The following is a 26,732-nucleotide window of genomic DNA, read 5'->3' as shown; positions in this document are numbered from 1 at the left end:
ATTTAAAACACAGGTGAAAATCACTAGTCGTCCAAATACCGACCATATCTAGTCGTTCAAATACCAACTGGTAACATCAGAAACTGAACTAAGTAAGGAACTTGTGGTACCTCTGAAGTAGGAAAGATATGAGAATCATCTTGTGAGAATCACTCTGAATGTATTGATTGAACTACCAGTTCCGATATACCACCCTAATCATGTGAGGGGGCCAAGATTGATGTTTAGCTTGATCTTGTGGAAACTGAAGCGAATTGCGAGTCTCCGCCTGTGGATTGAGATGATTTGCAATCGGTGGTCGATCAGTATTTTCAAATTAGGAGTACTTCTAAAGCAGTTCGTGTTATAGAAACTTTGAGCCGTAGTCGTGGTAATTTGAACCTACAATTAAGCCCTGATTCGTTGTTGTCACTGATTCATTTGAACTACACGTTCTGGGTTATTTATACTCGCCAAGTCGGAATCTAACCGATCAAGGTCGAGTTTTTTCACAAAACGAGTTATTTATACTCGCCCAGCCGGACTATTGCCGACAATCACGAGTACTCGCCAAGTCGGAATCTAACCGATCAAGGTCGAGTTTTTTCACAAAACGAGTTATTTATACTCGCCCAGCCGGACTGTTGCCGACAATCACGAGTACTCGCCACGTCGGAATCTAACCGATCAAGGTCGAGTTTTTTCACAAAACGAGTTATTTATACTCGCCCAGCCGGACTGTTGCCGACAATCACGAGTACTCGCCAAGTCGGAATCTAACCGATCAAGGTCGAGTTTTTTCACAAAACGAGTTATTTATACTCGCCCAGCCGGACTGTTGCCGACAATCACGAGTTCTTCGAGTTATTTATACTCGCCCAGCCGGACTTTTGCCGACAATCACGAGTTTGCCTACAAGTCAGAACCAATTTGAAAATAATTTGAAAATAATGATTTTTATTATTTGATGTTACCTCGTTAAAAAACCTTTGTAGCATAAAACCCTCGCAGCAGACTCCCATGCTTCCTCCACGAATTAACATCTGGGCACGAAAGTCCATTAGATGTTGACTAGGATCCTGTTTCCCGTCAAACGGTTCCAACTGCTGATACGAAGCTGTTCTTTGACAAACCGGACCTTAGATTGACGATCCGATCGGTCAGAATGAAGAACCTCACTTCCTGAACCTATATTCCAAAAATCAGCCCGATCCAACGGTGAACGACTTCACACCGATTAAAACACAGTACCAGTCCTGTTTTGCGCTAGAACACTTTCACCTACTGATACGAAGTTTTTTTCTCCCAAACCAGGCCTCCGGTTAATAATCCGAACGGTCATAATGAAGAACCACACTTCTGGAACCTACAGTCCAAAAATCAGCGCGATCCAACGGTGAACGAGTTCACACCGATTAAAACACAGTACCCACTCTGTTTTTGTGCGGGAAACTTCCTCTCCTTCTCTCTCTCAGGGTCGCTCTCCTCTCTCAAGCCATTGATCAATGCCATCATCTCCTCCATGGTAGGGTGTTGTGGGTCGTGGTTGGATGTGCCGCCTCTCGCCATAGTAGAGTGTAGGTTTTTTCCTGTGACTTGGGGCGTAGGAAGAGTTTTACCGTAGCCCCACGGTGGGCGCCAAAATGTTCCGGTCACGGGATGCGCTAGGGTTTTTCCTAGATCAAGCCGCAAAGCCAGAGCATTCGAAAAGTGTAATCTGTCCTCTCATCTCTAGGGTTTTGGGTTTTATGGTACGTCGTTCATGGGCTACTTGGGCCCCGAGGATCAAGGGATTTCCTTAACCGTTAATATTTGGAGCATATCTTGTCATTAAAGATGGGATTTTATCCCTGATATCGGAACAGTATCTATGTGGGAGAGTTAGATCGGATTTTGGCCGAGTTACTCCTGCAGAGCAGACAGGTCGGATTCTAACCGAGTGCACCCATGTAGATGGGTTGGATCGGATTCTGACCGGGACGGTACAACTTTATTCTTCTTTTCTTAATAAAAAAAAAAGGTATAACGATCTATTAAAAGTATAAACTAAAAAATGATTATTTACGACGTATTTTGTAATGGCTTACCATTATCTCTACACTTAAAATCGACTACTAACAATGGAAAATATAACATTTGCTTAAGGTTCACATAATTATAGATCTTGAAAAAATATCATAGTACACTATACACACACACACACACACACACACACACATATATATATATATATATATATATATATATATATATATATGCAATAAAGTTATGCAAAAGCAACTAAAAAACTTTACAAGTACATAACCCTAAATCCGAAATATGTATGTACAGTAATCCAAAACTATAACATATGATCCTAAGTTATCGGTCAAACAACTATAACAAAACTATACACACTATCACTAATAGCAGCACTAAACCACCCACCAACAACATGGCTCCATAAGTCATTAGCATCCAACTTTTCCCTACCTGTTCCCATATAAACATGATCATTACAATTCAACCACTATGAAAATATGCAAGGATAAGTTAAGGTATAAAAGGAAAAACGTACAACAAGTATAAAAGCAAAACAATTATACTACCAACCCCAATGTAAATCATACAATAGAAGAACTCATGGTATACAACATATCATCACAACAATTACCTCAATGTGACATTCAACATTTTACAAAGGTAAACACCTCATTCATGTCACAACATATCAATTTTCACCACGCCATTCAATAATCTAATCATACAACATATGAACAACACCTAAATCATTACATCATATGCACCATACCTCAATTAATGTGTCATCACACATTCACTTGTAGAGATCTCCTACGACAAAGGTGAATAATTTAAGTGATTTAATCTTATCGAACCAACATGACCTTTTTACACATGTTAGGTCATCAACCCAATGGGATATCAATCCTTACAAGATGATTTCTCGGATGTCGTCACTTAAATTATGAAAGTTTAATATCATCGTCAACTATATCATAGTTTAGACATGAGCTTACCACAATATTAACATGTATAACCAAGTCCCCTATGGATCGACTAACTATCTTTGTGATACCACACACCTCTCCAATAATTAGTTAAGGATTTTGTAGTCCTCAAATGCATGCCTTACTTCAAGAGATAATGCTTATTCAAGAAGGATTTTTCAACAATTGAACTCATAGTGCACCACACTAATACTCACACAATAGAATATCTAACTTTCAAAAACATCATCTCTTTTAGTTCTAGGTCAATCAACATGCTTAAATTCTCATAGTACGATTTTCAACATTAGCACCTCAACAACATTCGTCTATATACATTACCACAAGTCAATGGATATATATTTATATTTATATAATATGTATAAGAAGAATTCACTTACTTCAATAATAAGTTCTCAATATATAGATCAAATTTGTATGTTCTTAAAAATTTTAAAAGGCATTTAATACTTTGTTTCATTAATTAAAATCAGCATATAAAATTATTTTATAATTTTTCGTTAATTGGAATAAGCGAAACAAAATTTCAAATAGTCTTTAACTTTTTAAAAATTTACAAACTTGATTTATACATTAAGAATTTTGAATTTAATAGTTGGATTGTTAAAATTTGATATAAAATATAAGATATTAAATAAAATATTTCTTTATATATATATATATATAATGTAAACATTCAAATTGAGGAAATTAAAATTCAATAAAAAGTAGAAAGTGATCACACACATTGAGAAAACTAAAAACACATTTGCAAATTGGAAGTGCAAGTATCATCAAACACCTACACACAAGAGTTGAGTAGGTCCCATAAAAGAGGGCTACGGCTTCGGCATCTCCATCTCCTTCTCCTTCTTCTCCTTCTTCTCTCCATCCCACAAATCCAAACATTGCCATGATTATGATAGTGGGAATGGGAACCCTGGCGGCCGCCTTCCTTTTGTTAACGCTCTTCCGAACCAAGAAGCTGTGGGAAGATTGGTTCCACGTGTACCACTTCCTCAAAGTCCCAGAAGTGAAGGAAACAACGCAGCAGCAGCAGAACCACCTCTACACACAAGTCTCCCTCTACTTACATTCCCTACTTTCCATCGAAGACTGCCACTCCGCCAATCTCGTAACGGGAAAGAATCAAAACGACATCGTCCTCTCCCTCGCCCCCAACCAAACCATCCAGGACCACTTTCTCGGAGCCACGCTCTTCTGGTCCAACCTAACCCACACCCCAACCCCAACCTTCCTTCTCAAAATCAGAAAGCTCGACAAGCCCCGAATCCTTCGCCCCTACCTTCAACACATTCACACCGTCGCCGACCAAATCCACCACCAAGGGAACCGCCATTTGCGCCTCTTCATCAACAACGCCCACCACTTCGGACGCTGGAGATCCCTTCCCTTCACGCATCCTTCCACCTTCCACACCATCGCCATGGAACCGGATCTCAAGAACCGACTCAAATCCGATCTCCAATCCTTCCTCAGAGCCAAACAATACTACCACCGCCTCGGCCGCGTCTGGAAGCGGAGCTTCCTCCTCTATGGTGCCTCCGGCACCGGAAAATCCAGCTTCGTCGCCGCCATGGCCAATTTCCTCTCCTACGACGTCTACGACATCGACCTCTGCAAAATCCCTAGCGACTCAGATCTGAAACTCCTCCTCCTCCACACCACGCCGAAATCGGTGGTGGTGATCGAAGACCTGGACCGGTTCCTGGCGGACAAAACGTCTAGAGTGAGCGCGTCCGGGATACTGAACTTCATGGATGGGATTCTCACCTCGTGTTGCGCTGAAGAGAGAGTGATGGTGTTCACGATGAACACGAAGGAACATGTTGACCCGAACCTTCTTCGGCCGGGTCGGATCGACGTGCATATCCATTTTCCTCTTTGTGATTTTTCGGCGTTCAAAACGCTTGCGAGTAGTTACCTTGGTGTGAAGGAGCACAAGTTGTTCCCTCAGGTGCAGGAGATTTTCCAAAACGGTGCCAGTTTGAGTCCCGCTGAAATCGGTGAGTTGATGATCGCCAACCGAAACTCGCCGAGTCGGGCTATTAAATCCGTTATTACGGCTTTGCAAACGGACGGTGACGGCCGAGGGTGCGGCTTGATCGGACGGCAGACAGAGGATGGTGATGATGAGTTGGATGAGCCTAATGGAGTTGTGTGCGGTGAGGGTCTCCACACGGTTAAGGATTTGCGCAAATTGTACGGTTTTTTCCGCTTCAGAGTTACCAGAAGATCTTCGTCGTCCATTGCTTCCTTACCGGCGAGCCCATTGCGATAGTGAATTATGCGTTGGATAAGAGTGTGTAATGTTCTCGATTGCACCTCATTCCGGGGAACACTCTTTCGAAATAAAGACAATTTAGGATTTAGGGGCAAAGCCTTTTTGGTTCCTTCTTGGTGATTGTCGTTTTTGGAGCCATTTGCATGGGACTGTAAAAATCTTTAGAAATAGATTGATAAATTGCATATAGGAAAAGAATTTGCATAGCCAAAACAAAGTTATCCTGTGGATCTCGTTTCCCCATTTTGGTGAATTGTGAGTCCATTTTCATGTATAGATTTATTACAGGAAAAAAAAATTCCTTCATGCACATGCGCATTTCAAATGTTTCTCCCCCTATCATTATTTAGTTCTAGAGAGATAGAGATAGAGATTAGTTTTTCTGTTTTTTTAAAAAAATTGTTTCTCGTGGTAAAAATGATGTGTTGGTCCATTTTGTTTCACCAAATTAGAAACCATCTTGGTCTTATTATTTGGGTTATGGTATGTCTTTATGTTACAAAGGGTGCTTGGCTTTGTTGCAAAGTTAGAAATAATTAAATTTCTTTTTTACTGACTTCTATGAGAAAAGTTTGATTGTTTCTTGAATAATTGATTTCTGTGCAAGCACTTAATTTGGAAGCATTGGTCTCTTCTTTCCTTTTTATATGACCGCGACGAAAAGGATCAAAGCGATTGATCGCTATTTTCTTAAGAAAACCTCACGACAATTTTTATTTTTCTTTTTTTTTTGCCAACTATATAGCAACAATTTCTGCAGTGACGGTGGTGTATGGCTGTATGCAAATTGAAAGGAAAAAAACAAAGTCATCAACACTTCAGTTTCAGTTGTCAATTCAACAAGTACTGGGTTTCACTATCATCAAGTAAACAGAACCTTTACTCACAAATCGTTTATAATACACTCTTTCTAACTTATTATTTATTAAATAAAAAAATAAATCTCACAAATTTTATAATAAGTTTGAATAATTTTAATCACTAATAAAAAATATATATTTAAAGAGTTAAGTTAAAAAATATATTACTGTATAAATATACAATCTGATGGTGCAAACAAGCTGATAGAGACCACAAATTCTCCTACTCTAATTTTAACTTCAGAAAACGTGTTCTGCCTATAATCTGGTGCAACTGCAATAACTTGTTTTCTGTCAGAGTGTGATCAGACTCCTCCATTTTTATTTTCTCCCAACTTGGTGATAAGAACATATTTGGCTTTTTCTGTCGAGTGTTGAAGTCTATTTCTGTTGTCTTTAGGAACAGAAACAGCCAACTAACACCAACAAATATCACTCACCAGACTAATTTTACATGACTAAATTAGTGAATTAGGCTCTTACTTTTCCATAAGGGCACCTTACATAGCTAATTATCTGACAAAAACAATGAGAAAAATCTCAGTAGTTGTTCTTTCCGGAGCCTATTGGTCACCCAAAGTTAAATAGTGTTAAACTAATTCATGACATGCAGTCATATTATGAAGAGTCACATATACTTAATTCTTTGTTCCATCTTCCCTTTTTATATTCTAAGCATTGGTCCACTACCAAGCATCTTTGGTGAAGACAGCAAATTAATTACTAGCCAAGTATATAGTATATAAGTTCGAGTCTTCTTTGTTTATTTGATTTGGATGCGTATTCTTTATTCACCCGCCAAACTCAATGATTGTTAAGTTTTGTGACGGGATATAGAGAAAGATGTGTGTATTCGCGCTATAAGACTAAATTGACTATATTCTACTTCTTATAATTTTTTTTGCACATAATAATTACATTATTTATTTATTTAGCGTTGCTTAACCTTTAATTTAATTTCTCTTAAAGAATGATATGTTAATTTTAATTTTTCTAAATTTTATTTTCAGATCCTTTTTATGCACATATGTTTTATACAATTTTATAAGCATGTTTTTTTTTTTATATTTTAATTTAATTTCTAAGATTTTACTTGAATATAAAAACAATATCTTAATTCACAAAATATTTGCTAATTATTTTATATAGGGAATATAAGCCAAGCGAAACCCACATAACTTTTAAAAGTTTTTATATAAGGTGAATTTGCTTTTATACATGTCAAAATTTGTGGATCAGCAAATAACCAATGAACACCCAAAGGGAACGAAGTGTAGTCAATTTTCACTTTTCAAGCATTCACTCTTCAGTACCTATATTGAGAAAAACTCAAGTCCCACATCGACTAGAGATTAGGCAATTGAATAATATATAAGTGGAAAGCAACCCTTACCTTACAAGCCGGTTTTGTAGGGTTGAGTTAGGCTTAATCCACTATTCTAAGATGGTATCAGAGCCATTTAGATCCACTTTAAAAATGGGCCACCCACCATTGATGCATGTCTCATAGGCATGAGGGGGTGTATTGGGAAAAACTCAAATCCCGCCAATCCTAGATCATTAAAAAGGGCCACCCACCATTTATCCACGTACCAAGCCCAATAGTGCTGGACGTGAGGGAGTGTATTGGGAAAAACCCAAGTCCCACATCGACTAGAGATTAGGCAATTGAATAATATATAAGTGGAAAGCAACCCTTACCTTACAAGCCGGTTTTGTAGGGTTGAGTTAGGCTTAATCCACTATTCTAAGAACCTATGGACTCTTCATGTAAATGATACTCAATAATTTCCTTTTAAATGAAACCAGACCAGACCTACAATCTAATAAGGCAAAACATAAGTAAGTAATGGAAGAGCTTATCAACTTTTTTAATTTTGAATCTTTGATCTTGGCATGCTCAACCATTTTGCTCTCTCTGCAGTGATTAAGCAACACTATTTATTTCAATCTCCAGAAGCAATAATGATTTTGAAGCATTTTTCAACATCAGGCTAGATGGAGTTTTTTTTGTAAATTAAAAGATCATCAGTCTTGGGGTGTGAATAGTTTGATTTTGTATAAAACTAAACTAAATACAATTTAAAACTAGTTTAATTAAAACCAAAATTAACTTAGTTAAAATAGGTTTTTAAAATAAATGAATTTAATCATTTATTAAGAACTGAAGCAATTAATTTTTTAAAAAATAATTTACATCATTAATTTTTTTAAGTGTGATTTGGTTTGGAAGTGAGTTGATTTATGTTAAATGCTTTTTTTATAAGATCATACTTGGCCTCTCTAGGATTTGTGAAGTGAAATGGACAGCTACAGGAATCAAACCAGGTTCTGGCCAGCAATTGAAAACAAGGAATCCATGATCAGTGATTCAGTGCTCCCCGCCAAACCCCTCAAGTACATGACCTGACAGGTTTTATGAGCTGTAATTGTTCCAATCGAATGTTATTGTAATTGTTAAACCAACTAAATTAATTTACAAGATGAATCAGGGGTAATTAAATGCATAAAAATAAAATAGAGCTTCATTATTTAAATAATTTTAAATAGTATGACTTCTTACTGTATATAAAAAAATTAAAAAAAACTGACAGCAACTGTATCAAAATTTTTAAAAAAATAATAATGTGAATACTTTTTAAATGATTAATTATTAAGATGATTTTTTTCCTCATTTAAAAAAAATCACCACCAATATAGGCCAAAAGTTGACACTATATAACAAAACTCAATGCTAAATTAATTGGATTTTAGCATTAGTGTTGTGACCGATGCTAATTTAGTAGAAGCTGCATTTCAATGTATAAAAGGTCAACATTAAAGTGGAAGTTAGGGATGGTAAAAATATCCGCACTTACGGGTATCTGCGGATGAAATTCGCTACGGATAATAAATGGATAGGCTAATTGGGTACCTGAAGATAATGGGGATGGATAATTTTTTACCCGTTTATAAATGAGGCGGGGCGGGTATGATGATATTCATACTCGCGAGTACCCGTTTAATAATATTTTTTAAATATCCTAATTATCTTTGTATCACATAACCCTAAAACTATACTCTTTCATCTTATTTTCTTACAAAAGTGAAGTTGATGAATAAGTTACCAACATGTGTTAAGCATGTTATAGAATTATGTTGGATGTAATTTGATTAATTTTCTAATTTTGATTGGACCAATAAGATTTATGTATTTTAAGTTGTTTACTTTCGTTTGAAATTATGAGATTGAATTATTGTAGCTTTGTTATGAGACTTTAACTTGTGAGATTGATGTATTTTTAGTTATTGATTATCTTGCATTTTTATTATTATTTCAACAAAATTAATATTAAATACAATTTCAAAATTAATATTAAAATTTTATTTTTAATATTTTAATGACATTAAATATAAACTTAAAATTATTTGTAATATAATTTTTTTAATTTCTTAAAAAATTTATAAATATCCATGGATATCCGTGAGTATTTAAGAAATTTATGAATACCCGCTTAATGAATACCCACACGGATATGGGGTGGGTATGAGACCAATTTTCATCAAGTGGGGCGGGGACATATTTACTATTACCCGCCCCCATGGAGTTCCATTGTCATCCCTAGTGGAAGTTATGACTATTAAAAAAAATTGATATCAAAAAAAAAATTATGATTCATGAAAATATAAATTTTGTGAATCATAATTTTCATGTATAAATATGTTTAGTTGATGGTAAATATTTTAAAAATATTTAAAGATTATATGAGAATTAAAAAAATATCATATTAAATAAATAAAGGTAATTATTTTTATTGTAATAAATTTTTTAAGAGAATTTGGTATCCAACAAAAAAATTATGAGTTCTATGAATAAAAAAATCCTAAGAATCATAATTCCTATAAATCATAAAAATTTATTTAGTTGATTATAAATATTTCTAAAAATGTCTTCAAATATTATCTAAGAATAAAAGATTGTTATTACAATAAATAAATATAACATAACATTTTTATTACATTAAATCTTTATTTTTGTCTCAAGAAAGTTAGTTTCCTAGCTTTCTAATAATAATAATTTCGTGAAAGACTTGTGTAAAAATCGTTTTTAGAAACATTGTTTCCTGAGAATGAATAACAAATCAAACAAGAGAAATTAACATTTTTTATGTCAGATTCATGGAAAAGTATTTTTTTTATAAAAAAATTTATGTACTAAACACTACATAAATTTAAAAATGATAGATTCTCATATTTTACAAAAGAAAAAAAAAAAAGAGACAATTTTTGTGAAAAATCTGCATAAAAAATATTCAAAAAAATAATATTGTATTTTCTAAAATTGCTATTTTATAGTAGTAAATAAGAAAGCAAATATTAAAACTAACACACTTCACTTTAAATTGGTGAAAAAATGGTAGGCTTAGTTGACAAGTAAGTTCCTTTTGTTCATATTTGCGAGCGGAATGGGGCTTGGAACCTGGCCTCGTTATACACTCATTTACCCCTGGAAGTGGACAACTGTATTGAGCAGCTAAGAATTCCCTCTTCTCCAGCTGGGGTGGATACTTTTTCCTGGCTAAGTGATGTTTCGGGGTGCTACGCTGCAGCCTCAGGTTTCAGATTTTTGTTCAACACGAATACCAGCACACAAGAGGTTGTCTAGAAGAAATTTTGGAAGGTGGCTGTCCCCGAGAAAGTGAAGTTCTTCCTTTGGCAAGGCCTTCACTCAACCATACCCACAAACCACTTTCGTCTCATGCATCACTTGGACGTTGCTCTTTTTCCCAGGAATCAATCATTCATGCACTACGTGGTTTGGTTCTCACTCACAGCTAGTTTTTATTCCTGACAGACTGCTTCATCTGGGTCAAGTATATCATTCTTCATCCAGATATGCAATGCACTTATCAATGATTATTTGGTGGATTTGGCGGCTGAGGAACAACATGGTCTTCCATGGCCGTCCTTGGTCCATGCAGTATGTGCAACGCATCCTTGGGCCCCCGGCTCTGTTATCCACCCATAAACTTTTGTTACGTGGAGGAGACCTCCAAATTTCGTTTTGTTTGTCTTTTCTTTTCTCGTGATAAAAAAAAAAAAAAAAAAGAATTACGATCGTGTAAAGCAAATATTTATAGAAATTGAATAAGATGAGTAGTATCAAACATTTGAGAAGATTATACATGAAATAAGAGTAACATCACTTACAAGATCAATGACTTGTTCACTTAATTTATCATGATAATTAAATTGGTATTCATTACCTTATTTTTAATTAAATAAATTAAAAAAATAAACTTGATTATAAATTCATTATCTTATTGGTTACTATCATTCACTATGAAACTAATAAATAAATACAAAAGTTATTTATAAAATTCAAATATTTAATAGTTTGTTAGCTTATGTCAAACATCCTCATGTTACTTAATATATGATTATCAATTTTAATTATATTTATTATTATTATACGAATATTAAACATTTTTGTTAGATATAATTTTTTTATGGAATATTAAATATTTTTTACAGATCAAATTTTTGACGAAATATTAATCATTTCTGACGAATATTCCATAAAAAATCTCTTGTTAGAAATTATGAAATTTTTATCATTATCTATCGATAACATTTTGTCAAAATTTTTTGACTTAAATATATGTAGAAAATTTTCGTAAAAAATTCTTACATTTTTTGTAAGACCCGCTTCTTTTCTTCCTCCTTACCCTCAACACTCTCATTCTCCCCTCACTTCCTTTTTCGTTGGTTTCAAATTCTCAAACTTCATTGTGGTAATTGTTGTGGTTGAAGGTGTGGAGTAGAGACGTGAGGAGCTAGTCGGAAGCACGGACCTCCTTGTTCTTCTTTCCTTTCCTCTTCCCCGAAGCTTTGATTTTTTTCTTTTCAAGGTAAGGGAAGTTAGATTGCGTGCGGATTGGTCGTAAGTGAGTTTAGGAGCTCAAGTGATGCTTGAATTCAGAAGATTAATGGTTGGATTGAAGAGTTTTTCATTTTTGGGGCTTCGGAAAAATTGGGGAAAATGGTGATTTTGATGCGTTGATGGTTGCATGTTGAAATAGAGCTTGTTTTTGAGTTGTATGATGCAAATGTAGTTTATTTTATGGATTGCATGTGTTTAAGCAGGTTGATTTGCAGGTTTTTGTTTGCAATTTTTGAAGTTATGAGGGTTACAATTTGAAATTGCGACGGGCGTAGTTCTTAGTGTCGGGCGTGTGTTCATCGGGGAACTCCATTGTCCAAGCACGCTGGGCGCTAGGTTGGTTGTGTCGGGCGAGGTTGGGAATGGAAGTTTCTGGATGAATCACACTAGGTGTGGGGAGAACTACGCTGAGCGTGATATTAGATAGTGGCTCAAAATTTTGAGTTACTAACATGGCACCGGGCGTGATTCGATCTCGCCGGGCGTCGAGACTCCGTGGGTGTCTCTGCCTAGGGTGGCACCGAGCGTAGAATGAGTGTGTCGGGCGTGAGAGCTTGGTAAGGTTTTTGCCTTATTTGCACGTACTGAGCACGAGTTTGGTACGTCAGGCTTGGGAGACTCCTGGAAGTCTCTGCCTCCTATTGCGTCGGGCGTAATGATGATACGTCGGGCATGTAAGAGCTTTAGAGCTCTCGGGTTGGATTCAGGCCAGGCGCGAGTTTAATTGCGTCAGGCGTGGAAGTATTTTACTCTATGACTTAGAAAATGAATTTTGTATATGATAAGAAGATGTTAAGTTGAATTGTGCTATACGTTGATTATGCTGTTAAAGATGTTAAGTTGAGCTGTGCTGTATGTTGATTTTGTTGTTAAAGATGTGAAGTTGAGTTGTGTTGTATGTTGATTAAGCTGTGTTGATGAGCTGTTGATCACTAGGACTAGGGGAAATGTTTTTGAAGTTGCTCATCCCATTGTGTGGATTGAGAAAACTGTGGTGCTTAGAAAGCCCAATTTATTGAAAACCCTCCTTGGGAAGTTGTCCCTTGGAGTGGATGTTGAGATTTCCGTTGAAACACTTTTGTTAATATTTGTAAATTCGTTTAATTCTATCAACGGTCTCAAACACGGCAAGTATACCGGCCGTTCAAGTAGTAAAAATATCGTATCCACAGGGATTAGAAGGTAATATAAGCATTTATTGACTATTCGTGACTAAAAAATAATTCCAATTTCATAGTTTGTGCAGTGAATTCAAAGTTGTGACTATTGGAATGAAAGCTGTAAATAAATATTGTTTTGTGAGTGGAAAAGGTAAGGAATGGTATTGTGGTATTGTGAGGTTGTGGGGGTCAGATTTCACCAAACGTAACACTAATGTATCCTTAATCTCTTGTTAAATTCATTGCTTAATCAACCCATAAGTTTACTCAAACCTAATCCCTTAGAGAAAGAGCCTAGGTGCGGATATTGAATATCAATCCCTTGAGTACCCAATATCTACACCCGCATTACGGGCTAGGGTTTAAGACTACTAATGGGTCAAGCTCTATCCCTAGATACAATCACCACTAGGCATATGTTTCAGAACTAGTTTCAAAGGTTATTTTCCAATACCCATGGAACCTTAAATCATGCAAAGGGTGATCAATCCAAAGCAAGCATTAAGAATAGAAACAAACACAACAAAGAATAAAACAACATGTATATATATCATTAAAACCGTAAAGATTACAATAGAGTACGTTGGTTACATCTAACCCCACAAAATGGGTGAAACCACTCAACAAAGAGGGCAAATACAAAATAGAGATGGAAGAGGAAGTGAAGAACCGAAGGAAAGATCCGCACACGGACGATCCCAAGCCCTGGGAATTCCTTTCGCAGCTCCTGGAGGCGCCCAATGTGAGAATGAGGGAGAAACCCTCGAAAATGGCTTCAAATACGAGCCTGGGAGGTCAGATTAGGGTTTCGCGCCCGGCTCATAAGTCTTCGCGCCCGGCGCAAGTTCTTCCAGAGAAGTCAAGCACTCTCTGTCTCAACACAAGCCCGGCGCAATTCCTTTTGCGCCCGGCTTAATTCCTTTTGCGCCCGGCTTAATTCCTTTTGCGCCCGGCTTAATTCCTGGCAGAGATGAAATACTCTGTTTTTGTCACGCCCAGCGCAGGTTATATTGAGCCCGGCGCAGAGCCTCTTCTCTGCTCCTTAGCTTCTTAGGTTTCCAATCCTAAGAGTCTTCAACTTTCCACTCTTCCTCAATACCTGCACAAAAAATGAGGTGGATTAAGGTATTGTTAGATGAATTTGGGTTAGTTATATCTGCACACAAAATGAACCAAAAAGAGAACAATTATATTGCAATGGTTCAAAGGATGAGTGGAATTTGTTCAATAAGTCTCATCCAAAAAGAGGTAAAATTGAGACTTAACAACTCCCCCAAACTTAGAACCTTGCTTGTCCTCAAGCAAAAGGTAATTAATCTAGCAGATAACAAGCAATGCAAGTGAGTCAATTTCTACATCCTAGTTTACTTGTATCTTCTTTTCGCAAGCATGAACCTCAGATGAATTTCCAATCACAATTATTGCAATAGAACATGACAAGGTGCAAACAAAGGTTTCAAAAGAGATCAAAGAGCTGAGAAGAGTAATGACTATCTGTGTATGCATCCTCACTAGGAAAATGTTTCTCTCTATGCACACTAGTGTATCAGGGTGAGTGTTTCTCTCTAGTCTACTACTCACGCCACATAATTCAACTTTGCTCTTTGTTTCCAAATGAAACCAGTGGTAAAACAAATGCAGACACTTATCACAAGGTCTTTATTAGGGCAATCTGGGTCAAGCAGGGTCAAGCGGTAGCAGTTTTATGGTTTTTCAAAGATTGAAGGTGCTATAGCTTAAGAGAGCAAATAAGATTTTACAATGATGTCCCTCTCCATACCCCATTACAACAATTAAGCACATGCCCCTAACCGGATCCAAGCCATTAGCCTTATTGTTTTTGTTTTGCTTTTTGTTTTTTTTTTTTTTGTTTTTTTTGTTTTTTTGTTTTTTTTGTTTTTTTTTGTTTTTTTTTTTTGTAATGGCTGACCACATACTTTCTTCTTCCCAAATTTCCTCATTCTTCAACTCTCCCAAACTTATTTGATGTCATCATTTTGCTCTCTTAACCAAGGCAAAGGTTATGGTTAATTTTCCATGGTTTGGGACAAGTGGAAGGTGTGGTGTTTAGGCTTAGGAAGGTATGGGTCAAGTGGAAAGTGGATATGGCTTTTTGGCTTAGATGATTAACAAAATATGGAAATGTAAATGCCTTGATCATATAAGTGCACAACATAAGCAAACCACCAGGGAAACTCAAGCAAAGTCTATCATGCAACCTAAGCGTAGTTCACTCATAGGTATTTAGGCTCAAACCTCACCCGGCTATGCATCCACAAACTATCAAACTCAGCTCAGTTCTATGATCAACATTGAAACCCGTATGCAACTAGTCATGAACTAAAGATCTAATGTGACTTGAAAATGTCTAAGGTACACACACCATAAACATCAAGCAAACTATAATCCAGAATCGACCACAAGCAAAACAAGTATCAACAAGATTAAAAACCATGCTAAGGCAGACTATTCACAAAAAGAACCAACAGAGTAATCATCAAAAACACTATATATAAAAACAGTTAAATACTGAAAATAAAAGACAGAAAAGTAAATTGCAATAACAAAGGTAAACTAAGGTAGGCTCCGTCTGCTTCCATCTATGGGGTCTGGTCATCATCATCTCCAAGAGCTGCTCCACCATCATCAACTCCATCAACCTCAGCAGCTCCACTCCCCCAAACTTAGGAGCCTGGTCCCCAGGCCAACCAGTATACGCCTGAAAGTCCTGGTAACCAGAAGTGATTGCAGAGTGTACTCATGAAAGAACATGGTGAGCACAAAAATTATACACAGTGATGACCAAGCAAATATAGCAAAAATGGAGAATATCCTTAGACCAAAATTAAGCACAACATGCATGCACACGGAAATGAACTATAACAATGCAACATAAAGCACACAAACATACAACATACAACAGAACATAAAGAAACATGATTGAAAACAGATAAATATGGGCTGTCAGGAATGTGGTGCGCCGGGCTTAACACAGATGCGCCGGGCTTAATATCAGTTAAAATCAACGAGGTTTCAAAATCTGATATCGCGCCGGGCGTGCGTTAAACGCGCCCGGCGTGGTGGTTCCAGAGACCAAAAATTGAGTATTAGGCCGGGCGCAAAAGAGTCACGCCCGGCGCGTAGTCACTTTAAAAGGTCTATTTGCCCAGGTTTTAAATTAGGATCAGGCCTTATTTCCACCTAGACACAGAATTGCCTCATTCCTCACATTCCAAACAAAATGTACCCTATATTTACCCATTCAAACATGATTCTAACAACTAACACATAACACAAACAACATATACCACAAAACATATAACACAAAACACAACACATAATACAAAACAACACTTATAACACAGAACAACATGCAACAAAAATCTAAAACACAGTTCAGATCTCTGGGTTGCCTCCCAGGAAGCGCTTGTTTACTGTCCCGAGCCTGACGGTGGCCAACTTGAAGTGCTCTACTCTCCTTCTCCTCCTGTTGCTCTTGTTCCTCCTTGCTTTGTGCTCAATCTCATGATTGCTCAACAATTGCTCAGAGGGATTGGTCAATCTTGTTCATAGTACCTAGCATACAAGAGAAAGTAGAGGACTAGAGCGCCCAGGTCAGCTTCAACAATTCATTGCTACCATAAAATGAAAATAAAAGTAAAAGAATAAGTCACAAATAGCTATAAATACTAAATCGCCATTCTAATCCCCGGCAACGGCGCCAAAAACTTGTTGAGATTTCCGTTGAAACACTTTTGTTAATATTTGTAAATTCGTTTAATTCTATCAACGGTCTCAAACACGGCAAGTATACCGGCCGTTCAAGTAGTAAAAATATCGTATCCACAGGGATTAGAAGGTAATATAAGCATTTATTGACTATTCGTGACTAAAGAATAATTCCAATTTCATAGTTTGTGCAGTGAATTCAAAGTTGTGACTATTGGAATGAAAGCTGTAAATAAATATTGTTTTGTGAGTGGAAAAGGTAAGGAATGGTATTGTGGTATTGTGAGGTTGTGGGGGTCAGATTTCACCAAACGTAACACTAATGTATCCTTAATCTCTTGTTAAATTCATTGCTTAATCAACCCATAAGTTTACTCAAACCTAATCCCTTAGAGAAAGAGCCTAGGTGCGGATATTGAATATCAATCCCTTGAGTACCCAATATCTACACCCGCATTACGGGCTAGGGTTTAAGACTACTAATGGGTCAAGCTCTATCCCTAGATACAATCACCACTAGGCATATGTTTCAGAACTAGTTTCAAAGGTTATTTTCCAATACCCATGGAACCTTAAATCATGCAAAGGGTGATCAATCCAAAGCAAGCATTAAGAATAGAAACAAACACAACAAAGAATAAAACAACATGTATATATATCATTAAAACCGTAAAGATTACAATAGAGTACATTGGTTACATCTAACCCCACAAAATGGGTGAAACCACTCAACAAAGAGGGCAAATACAAAATAGAGATGGAAGAGGAAGTGAAGAACCGAAGGAAAGATCCGCACACGGACGATCCCAAGCCCTGGGAATCCCTTCCGCAGCTCCTGGAGGCGCCCAATGTGAGAATGAGGGAGAAACCCTCGAAAATGGCTTCAAATACGAGCCTGGGAGGTCAGATTAGGGTTTCGCGCCCGGCTCATAAGTCTTCGCGCCCGGCGCAAGTTCTTCCAGAGAAGTCAAGCACTCTCTGTCTCAACACAAGCCCGTCGCAATTCCTTTTGCGCCCGGCTTAATTCCTTTTGCGCCCGACTTAATTCCTTTTGCGCCCGGCTTAATTCCTGGCAGAGATGAAATACTCTGTTTTTGTCACGCCCAGCGCAGGTTATATTGAGCCCGGCGCAGAGCCTCTTCTCTGCTCCTTAGCTTCTTAGGTTTCCAATCCTAAGAGTCTTCAACTTTCCACTCTTCCTCAATACCTGCACAAAAAATGAGGTGGATTAAGGTATTGTTAGATGAATTTGGGTTAGTTATATCTGCACACAAAATGAACCAAAAAGAGAACAATTATATTGCAATGGTTCAAAGGATGAGTGGAATTTGTTCAATAAGTCTCATCCAAAAAGAGGTAAAATTGAGACTTAACAGTGGACATTATGTTGTTCTCCTCTAGTACTTAGTTGGTCCTATGTGTGGGCAAGGTCGAGGCACATGTGTACAAAGCGACCACGGTATAGGGGCCAGGTCGAGCTATACCGATTACAAGCGGCCAATCGAGTAAAGTACGAAGTCGGGAACTTAGTTCCTAACTGAGTATCGAAGGGTTTTAATATTTGGAGGATAATCGGTAGACTAATTCCATAGGTGGCTTAGCTAAGCTAGCTAATGTCGTGGTAGACCTAAAACCTAGTTGTTCTATCTTGACATCGTACTATATTTCCTTGTTTAAGTGGCAAAGTTTGAGTAATCGTTATCGTGTTGTGGATTGACATCCAAATTTGTTGTTTACCTAGCAAGCCCAAAAAGGTTCTTTGTTGTCGGTTCGGTAGGACCTAGCCACTTAAACTGCTCACCCATGTTGTAGGAGATCTCCGAGTTGAAATGCGTAACGACGCATAAGTTGTGTTATGTTGATTTGATGTTGATGTGAGTTGTATATGTGCAATGTGTTGTGAAGCTGTGATTGAGCTGTATGTTGTTATGTGTTGTATGTTAAATCTGTTGAGAATGATGATGTTGCTGTTAAGTTGAAAGGTGCCTATAAATATAACTATATGTTGATTCCTTTTCACTAGCTTACCCTTGTCTGTTTCCATGTATGTTGGACTGCAATAATCATACTGTGTATGAGAGCAAAGCAGAGATAGGCTGGAGAATAGTAACAAGACTACAGGTGGTAGTAGGAGCTGACTTTTGGTGTGTGGGCTACTCGGTGTAGCAATTTTGTTAGTATTAGATACTGACTTGTTGAGCCTCAGGCTAGACATATGTATATATATTTACTCCTTTATATGCATACTCTAATTTTGTGTGGTGTTGTTCTGTTGTGTGACAGCTAGGCGAGTCGTTACATTTTTAACAAATATAAATTTATCAAAAATATTTTATCGATAATATAATTTATTTTATAATTTTTTTGTCAATAAAATTTGTTAAAAAATATAAATTTTTTGACAAATTTATATTCATAAAAAAATTATCTGTTAATACTTTGCATTTTTTTCTTGCAGTGACATGGAATAGTGTTTTAATTCAAGTTGGAGGACCAAAAATGTTCGAGTTCACGAGAATTCAAAATCTCCGACAAGAGCAAACCCTTTCTACATATGCTTTCACAAATTAAGCAAGATATTTTGGAAAATATATGTTATATCTCTTTATTAGCATAATCTCTGATGATTTGAGGGCGAGAAGCGCTGTAACCTGTCTTATCACAAACATGCACAATAAATCCCACATACTAAAAAAAAGCCGAAGAAAAAGTTATCTAAGCATTTTATATAATTTTTTTTTGTTACCAAAAACTCTACCCAAAACAAAAATAATAATGTACAGTAAACTGTAGTAACTTTGAAAATTCAGAATTTTATGTTATATTTGACGAAGATGCACAAGAAATGAAGTCAACTCAAAATAGGATATTAAGTTCGGTTAGGTTAGCGGTCATCAAGTTATGGGTGCCATTGGCTACCAATATTATTTCAATAATTGAAACTCTCCGATGTATGCTTTCAACAAATTTTATATTCAAACGTAAGTACATATGATTCATGCTTGCCGGTGAGGATAACCTAATCATGAAAATTATCTAAACTTATAAATTTTCTAATTAATTTAATTTATAATTGAAGTTTATTTTGGACATTATTATACAAGATAAGTTTTAGTTTATTTATACTTATATATATACATAATTTATTTTAGTGTATATATTATTATTAATAATTTTAAACTTTAAAGTTGTATAATAATAACTATTAAAGATCAGAAAAATCTTTTGATATAAGCTTTTTTTTTTTACCTTTTAATAACTATTTATTACCTCCACTAGCATGTGTGAATTTAAAAAAAAGACACGGAAATATAAATAAATTTATAATAAATAAATAATTTTGAATTTAAAAATTATATTATAAATAAAAATTGTATTGATGATATAAATTATATTTTAAATTTATGATAAGTAATATATATTGTGATATAAAATTATTTTGACTATTAAAATTTTTTTAAATATTAAAATTTAATATAGTAATAAAAACAAATAAAAATTTGAATAAAAGAGATGAACATGTATGTTTGATAATATTAGAGCATAAATTAGCTGAAATATACTCTAATTTAATTGTTCATATTAATATCACTTAGTTCGAGCAAGATGCTAGAAGTTACCAACTAAATTTATGTACTAAATAAGTTTATTTTTTATTAAATTAACTTATAAGTTTTTTTAATATCTAGTCAAACACATCTACAAGGTTATAAAAAATATCTAAAAATATTATTTATAACAAAAAATAATTAAAAAATTGTTGTTCAATATGATTATTTTAGGGGGTGTATTGGTTTAGGATTTCGTAAGATTTTAAAAGACTTTTTTTGAGTAAAAAAACTCATTGGTATTCAATCAGGATTTTATGTCACTTAAAAACAATCCAGTGGTATTCAATCTGGATTTTCAAGATTTTTAAAAGAGTCCATTAAAATCTATTGGTATTCATTTGAGATTTTTTACAACTTAAAAACAATCAATTGGTATTCAAAAATATAAGGATTTTAAAGGATTGTTGTGTGAGGAGAATTTTGAAGGACTTTCTAGTATTATTTATAAATACCAAATTCATAAAACAATCTCATCCAAACCCATCGGATTTTGAAGGATTGTTTGAAGTGACTTTTCAAGAATTTTCAAGTGAGTTTTTTATTTTTTTTTTCTATGCTCCTGTCTCCTCCATTTTTTCTCTACTAATAATAACTATACTGCAACTCTAAGTGTGTGGTTCAGCGGTAGGGGTTGATCCACGCTTAAACAAGGTTACTGCTATCGGTGGTAGATACTCTAGGAACGAACCCAAAAAATAATAACTATACACAAAAGTTTTTAGGAATTATTTTTAATAATAATATATTTTTTAAAATCTTAAATAAAAAGGGTTTTAGGAGTTGTTATCACTCTTATATGTTTAATTTTTTTAACTGTTTGTCTACTTTTAATTTATTGTTATTTATAAATTGAATATTAAATCTTATAAGAAATTATCAAATAATTAAAAATAACCTATATCACAATATAATTTGTTTATAATAAATTTAAAATATAACTTATAAATTTAAAATATTTATTTATTATAAATTTTAATTATAAAAACATTTATCAATCTAAACTACTAATTTATACATTCAGAGGTGCTTTTAGTGTAATTTTTTTTTTATTTACAGAAACATGCAATAGAAATTTAGTTATTTTCACATCATTTTATTTATTAATATGTGTGAGACCCGCTGTCCTTTTCTCTCTTCCACTCTCTTCTCCCTCACTTCACATTACTTTCTCCTTACTTCTCCTTGCCTCATCCATTGATTTCCTTTACTTCTTGCTGTCTCAAGGTGTTGATTCTCAGAGGTTGAACTTGCTGAGGTGTGGGCGTTTCTCTCCTTCTCTTCCCCCGTTCAAGCCCTTCTCCACTTCTCTTCTCCGTTTCCCTTGCCGGAAGCTCGGATTCTCGCACCGAGGTAAGGGAAGCTAGTAATTTTCTTTCTTTTGTCGCTGTTTTTGGCTGTGGATGAGTTCTAGAAACTCATTAGATGCTTATGGATGGTTGATTCGTGGCTGTGTTGAATGAGAACCTGTTTTTGGGGGTTTCGGGGTTTTTGAGAAAATTTGGGGAAATCCGTGATTTGTTGTTGCATGTTGAAAAAGGTAGTATTTTTGGGTTCTAGGATGGAAATGTGATGCTTTGGACCGATTGCATGTGCCTGGGAAGTTGATTTTGCAGGTTTTTGGGTGAAATTTTTGAACTGGGGAGAGTTTCTGTTTGAATTCGCGCTGAGCGCAGTTCTTCGCGCTGAGCGCGACTTGAAATGGGGACTCACTGGGTGAATCGCGCTGAGATCGGGGAGAACCGCGCTGGGCGCAATAGACCTCTGTATGTCTCTGGTTGAGACGCGCTGAGCGCGAACTTGAACGCGCTGAGCGCGAATTTGAAGTTCCGAAATTGACTTCATAGTCTTCATGAAAGTTGTAGCCTTGGATGTTAGCTTTCCAATGGCGCTGGAATCACCCAAAAAGGAGTTTTAGAACTCCAGTTGTGGTTGTTTTAGTGAAGAGGGGTCGAGCTGTCAGCTTTGGTTATAGCTGTTGCGGTTTTCATCATTTTTAACAAGGTAGATGAAGGAATTTGGACTTGGTGTCTTAATGAGAGTTGTAGGAAATTTGATTATCTTTCATATGAGATAAGGATGAGCATGGTAGGAGTAGTATAACTCCTGATGCGCTGTTTGCTGTGATGGTTGCCATTTCACATTTAGTGATTTGGTTAAGTTTAAAGTTGTTTTAGGTGCTTAGGTGTATTGGTGTTGTTTGGGTGAGTAAGTTGACAAGATAGATGAGTTGTAAACAAGATGGTTGGGTCGTATTATGTGTTGAACATGTTGTGCATTGTGAAGTTGTTGATCATGTTGTTTTAAGCTGTTAATGATGAATGTAATTGAGCTGAATGATGATATTGATGTACTGCGCTGAGCGCGACCCTTGTCGCGCTGGGCGTGAGACTCCTTGGGAGTCTCTGCCTCGAGGGCGCTGGGCGAAATTTTGGTTTACGTTGGGCGCGAGACCAAGGGAGTCTCTGCCTGGCCTGCGCTGGGCGCAATTGGGTATTGTGCCAGGCGCGAGAGAGCTTTGGACTCTCTGGCTGAGTCTCGCTGGGCGCAGGCACGCTTGCGCCGGGCGCGCTGGCCCCTGAAGCCCTCTGGTTGTGCCACGCCAGGCGCGACCATGAGCGCGCCGGGCGCGTATAAGGATGTGAAGTTATATGCTGAATTTGTTGATAATATTGTTTCATGCTGAACTAAGCCGAAATCGATGAATATGATGTGATGACTAGCTGAAATTGCTGTTTGATGATGTTGAGCTGTGTTAGGTGTATGTTGCTGTAAGATGCTTAGATGTCCTGTAAGACGCTGAGTTGTGCTATGTGATGTTAATGCTAAACTTTATTGTTTGAGTCGAGCTGAATTAATATATGCTGATAGTTGTTGAATTATGCTGTAATTGCCGAGCTGAGATGTAATTGATAAATATGTTGTGCTGACTAGATGTAAATGCTGAAATATGATGTTAAGCTGTAATAGATGTATATCGTTGTGCTGAGCTGGGCTGTTATTGATGATTTTAAATGCTGATTTATAATATGGCTGTGCTCTAGAATGATGAGCCGAGTTGTGAGTAGTAAGTTGTGTTGAATACTACTTAGCTGTGCTGTATGCTAATTTTGCTATGCTGTGCTGTGCTGTGAGCTGTTTTGCTGTGCTGTTAGTTGTTGAGCTGTATGCTGTGTTAGCCACTATAGTGGTGCTGTTATAGCCGCCATGTCGGTGCTGTTAGCCACTATTGTGGTGCTGTTATAGCCGCTATGTCGGTGCTGTTAGCCACTATTGTGGTGCTGTTATAGCCGCTAAGTCGATGCTGTGCTCCGTGCTGATAGGAGCTGTTGTAGGCGTGACGACGCATTGTGTGTTTACTACTATCTATCGATGTGTACTGTTGTTATTATTGAATGATGTGAGATGTGCGTTGTTATGTATATATATATATAACTGATGTTGTTAAGCTAATTGATGTTCTAATAGTTGTAGTTGTTTACTATTCTTAAATTTATATATATGTATGTTGTTTCTTTTCACTAGCTTACCCTTGTTGTTTCCATGTGGTTTGGACTGCGATGATCATACTATGTATGGGAGCAGAGCAGGGATAGGTTGGTGGCTTGTGGCAGGTCGGTAACTGACAGATAGAGCTTATTTCTTATGGATGTTTTGGTGTTTTAGCTACTTGGTGTAGCAGCTCTGGATGTATTGTTGTACATTTTGAATCTAGTCAGACTTGGACATGTATATATGTATATTCTAGACACTATATGTATACACTTGTTCTTTTCTGTCCGGTTTCAGGTGTACGGTGTAGTGTGTAGTGACCAGCCGGGTCGTACACTTTAGTGGTATCAGAGCAGTTCAAGTCTAGTGGACACTCTTTGGGGGTGGTTCCTTTAGGCTTTTGTTGTGCTGAGCTCTGTGTTGTGTTGTCTTGCTGTGCTGTCTTGCTGTGTTTTTTTTTGTGTGCGCTGATTGTTGTATTATGTTGTTGTGCTGTTGACGGTTGTTTGGTCTAGTTATTGTGTACTGAAGATGTTGTTACTTCTGTAGACAATGACTATAACCAATGAGCTGATAGCCCATGCCATAGAGATGGTGGCTATGGCTATGCAGCAGCAAAATTTTTATTTTGCTAGGATGGACACTGATAGAGCTGCAGCTGGTGCAGCAAGGCCCTTGGGGTCGTAGGAGAGCCGGGATCTAGCTGAGTTCTGGAAATGCCGTCCTCCTCAGTTCAAGGGAGATGCAGACCCAGAGGTAGCTGACCACTGGATCTGTGAGATGGAGAAGATTTTCACTGTGCAGGGATGTTCTCAAGAGAGGAGGCTGGCATATGCTGTCTACATGCTGGTTGGGGAGGCTGAGCATTGGTGGAGGGGTACAAGGTGAACTTGATCTGTTTACCTTGGGTGGATATTGACATAATCTTAGGGATGGATTGGTTTTCTGCTAATCGCATCCTTATAGATTGTGTCAATAGGCGGTGGATCTTTCCTCAGATGGAGGAGGAGCTGTTGATTTCAGCTGGTCAAGCTGAATCATTGTTGAGGGATGAAGCGGAGTGTTGTCTTCTGCTTGCTGCCATGAGTGTGGAGACCGAGAGGGTCATTGCTGAGATTGATGTGGTGAGGGATTTTGATGAGGTGTTCCTTGATGAGGTGCCTAGGTTGCCTCCTGTTAGGGAGAGGGAGTTTAGCATGGACTTGGTTCCAGGTGTGGGGCCAGTGTCGGTGGCTCCCTATAGGATGGCTCCTGCTGAGCTGGTTGAGCTGAAAGGTCAGTTTGAGGACTTGTTGGAGAAATAGTTGGTGCGGCCGAGTGTTTTGCCATGGGGTGCTCCCGTGCTGTTGGTGAAGAAGAAAGATGAAGGTAGTCGACTTTATGTGGATTACCGGTAGTTGAACACGTTAACCATTAAGAACAAATATCCACTTCCCCGGATAAATGACTTAATGGATTAGCTGAAGGGAGCATCGATTTTCTCGAAGATTGACTTGAAGTCAGATTCTCACCAAATCAGGGTGAAAGAGGGTGATATACCGAAGACTGCTTTCGGGACTACGTATGGTCACTATGAGTATGTTGTGATGCTGTTTGGTGTGACCAACGTCTTAGCCGTGTTCATGGATTGCATGAACAAGATCTTCCGGCCGTTCTTGGATAAGTTTGTTGTGATGTTTATTGACGACATCCTTATTTATTCAAGGACCCCGGAAGAGCAAGGAGAGCACTTGAGGGTGGTGCTGGAGATTTTGAAGGCGAAGCAGCTGTACGCTAAGCTTTCAAAATGTGAGTTTTGGTTGGATGCGGTGAAGTTCTTGGGACATGTGATCTCAGTTGAGGGGATTATTGTTGATCTGGCTAAGGTGGAGTCGGTGTTGCAGTGGGAACGTCCAAGAAACTATCACGGATATAAGGAGTTTTGTGGGTTTAGCGGGTTACTATCGAAGGTTTATTGAGAGATTCTCCTAGATAGTAGCGCCTCTAACCCAGCTGTCAAGGAAGGAGCAACCGTTCATTTGGACTGATGCCTGTGAGCGGAGTTTTGATGAGCTGAAGAGGAGGTTGACTACTTCTCCTGTGCTGGTGTGGCCCGGTTCTGGTAAACCCTTTGATGTGCATTGTGATGCTTCTCACCAGTGTCTGGGGTGCGTGCTGATGCAAAACAGGAAAGTAGTGGCATATGCTTCAAGGCAATTGAAGAATCATGAGAGGAATTATCCCACTCATGACTTGGAGTTAGCAGCTGTAGTGTTTGCCTTGAAGATATGGAAACATCATCTTTATGGTGCTCGGTTCAGCGTCTTCAGTGATCACAAGAGTCTAAAGTACTTGTTTGATCAGAAAAAGCTGAACATGAGGTAGAGGCGGTGGATGGAGATTCTGAAGGATTATGACTTTCAGTTGATGTATCATCCTGGTAAGGCCAATGTTGTGGCGGATGCGCTGAGTAGGAAATCCATCCACATGTCTGGTATGATGGTGAAAGAGCTGGAGCTGGTGGAGAAGTTTAGAGATTTGAATCTCTGTGTGGAGTTAGCTTAGGATCACATTAGTTGTGGGATGATTGCCATAACTAGTGAGTTCTTGAGGCAGGTTAGACCGAAACAGTTGCAAGATGTCGAGCTGGTGAAGATTCTTAGGTTGCTGAGTACCGAGAAGGCTGTTGGTTTTGAGCTGGGCGGAGATG

General features: G+C 37.3%; 2 protein-coding genes across 2 annotated transcripts; both read left to right on the top strand.

Annotated features, from left to right (window-relative positions):
• Nucleotides 1–3,697: 3,697 nt before the first annotated feature.
• On the top strand, nt 3,698–5,827 carry LOC109796982 (AAA-ATPase At2g46620). The gene has a single exon (XM_083066782.1). The coding sequence runs from the start codon at nt 3,880–3,882 to the stop codon at nt 5,266–5,268; it is 1,389 nt and encodes a 462-aa protein (XP_082922908.1). The 5' UTR covers nt 3,698–3,879; the 3' UTR covers nt 5,269–5,827.
• A 15,430-nt stretch (nt 5,828–21,257) lies between these two features.
• On the top strand, nt 21,258–25,596 carry LOC145953269 (uncharacterized). Its single transcript, XM_083067177.1, has 2 exons — nt 21,258–21,904; nt 24,137–25,596. The coding sequence occupies exon 2, from the start codon at nt 24,976–24,978 to the stop codon at nt 25,345–25,347; it is 372 nt and encodes a 123-aa protein (XP_082923303.1). The 5' UTR covers nt 21,258–21,904; nt 24,137–24,975; the 3' UTR covers nt 25,348–25,596.
• The last annotated feature ends 1,136 nt before the right edge of the window (nt 25,597–26,732 follow it).

This window comes from Cajanus cajan, chromosome 11 (assembly GCF_000230855.2).
Source record: "Cajanus cajan strain Asha chromosome 11, NIPB_CcT2T_4, whole genome shotgun sequence".
Classification (NCBI taxonomy): Eukaryota; Viridiplantae; Streptophyta; class Magnoliopsida; order Fabales; family Fabaceae; genus Cajanus; species Cajanus cajan.
Note: the sequence above shows the minus strand (reverse complement) of the source record. Positions and strands in the feature narration are given on the sequence as shown.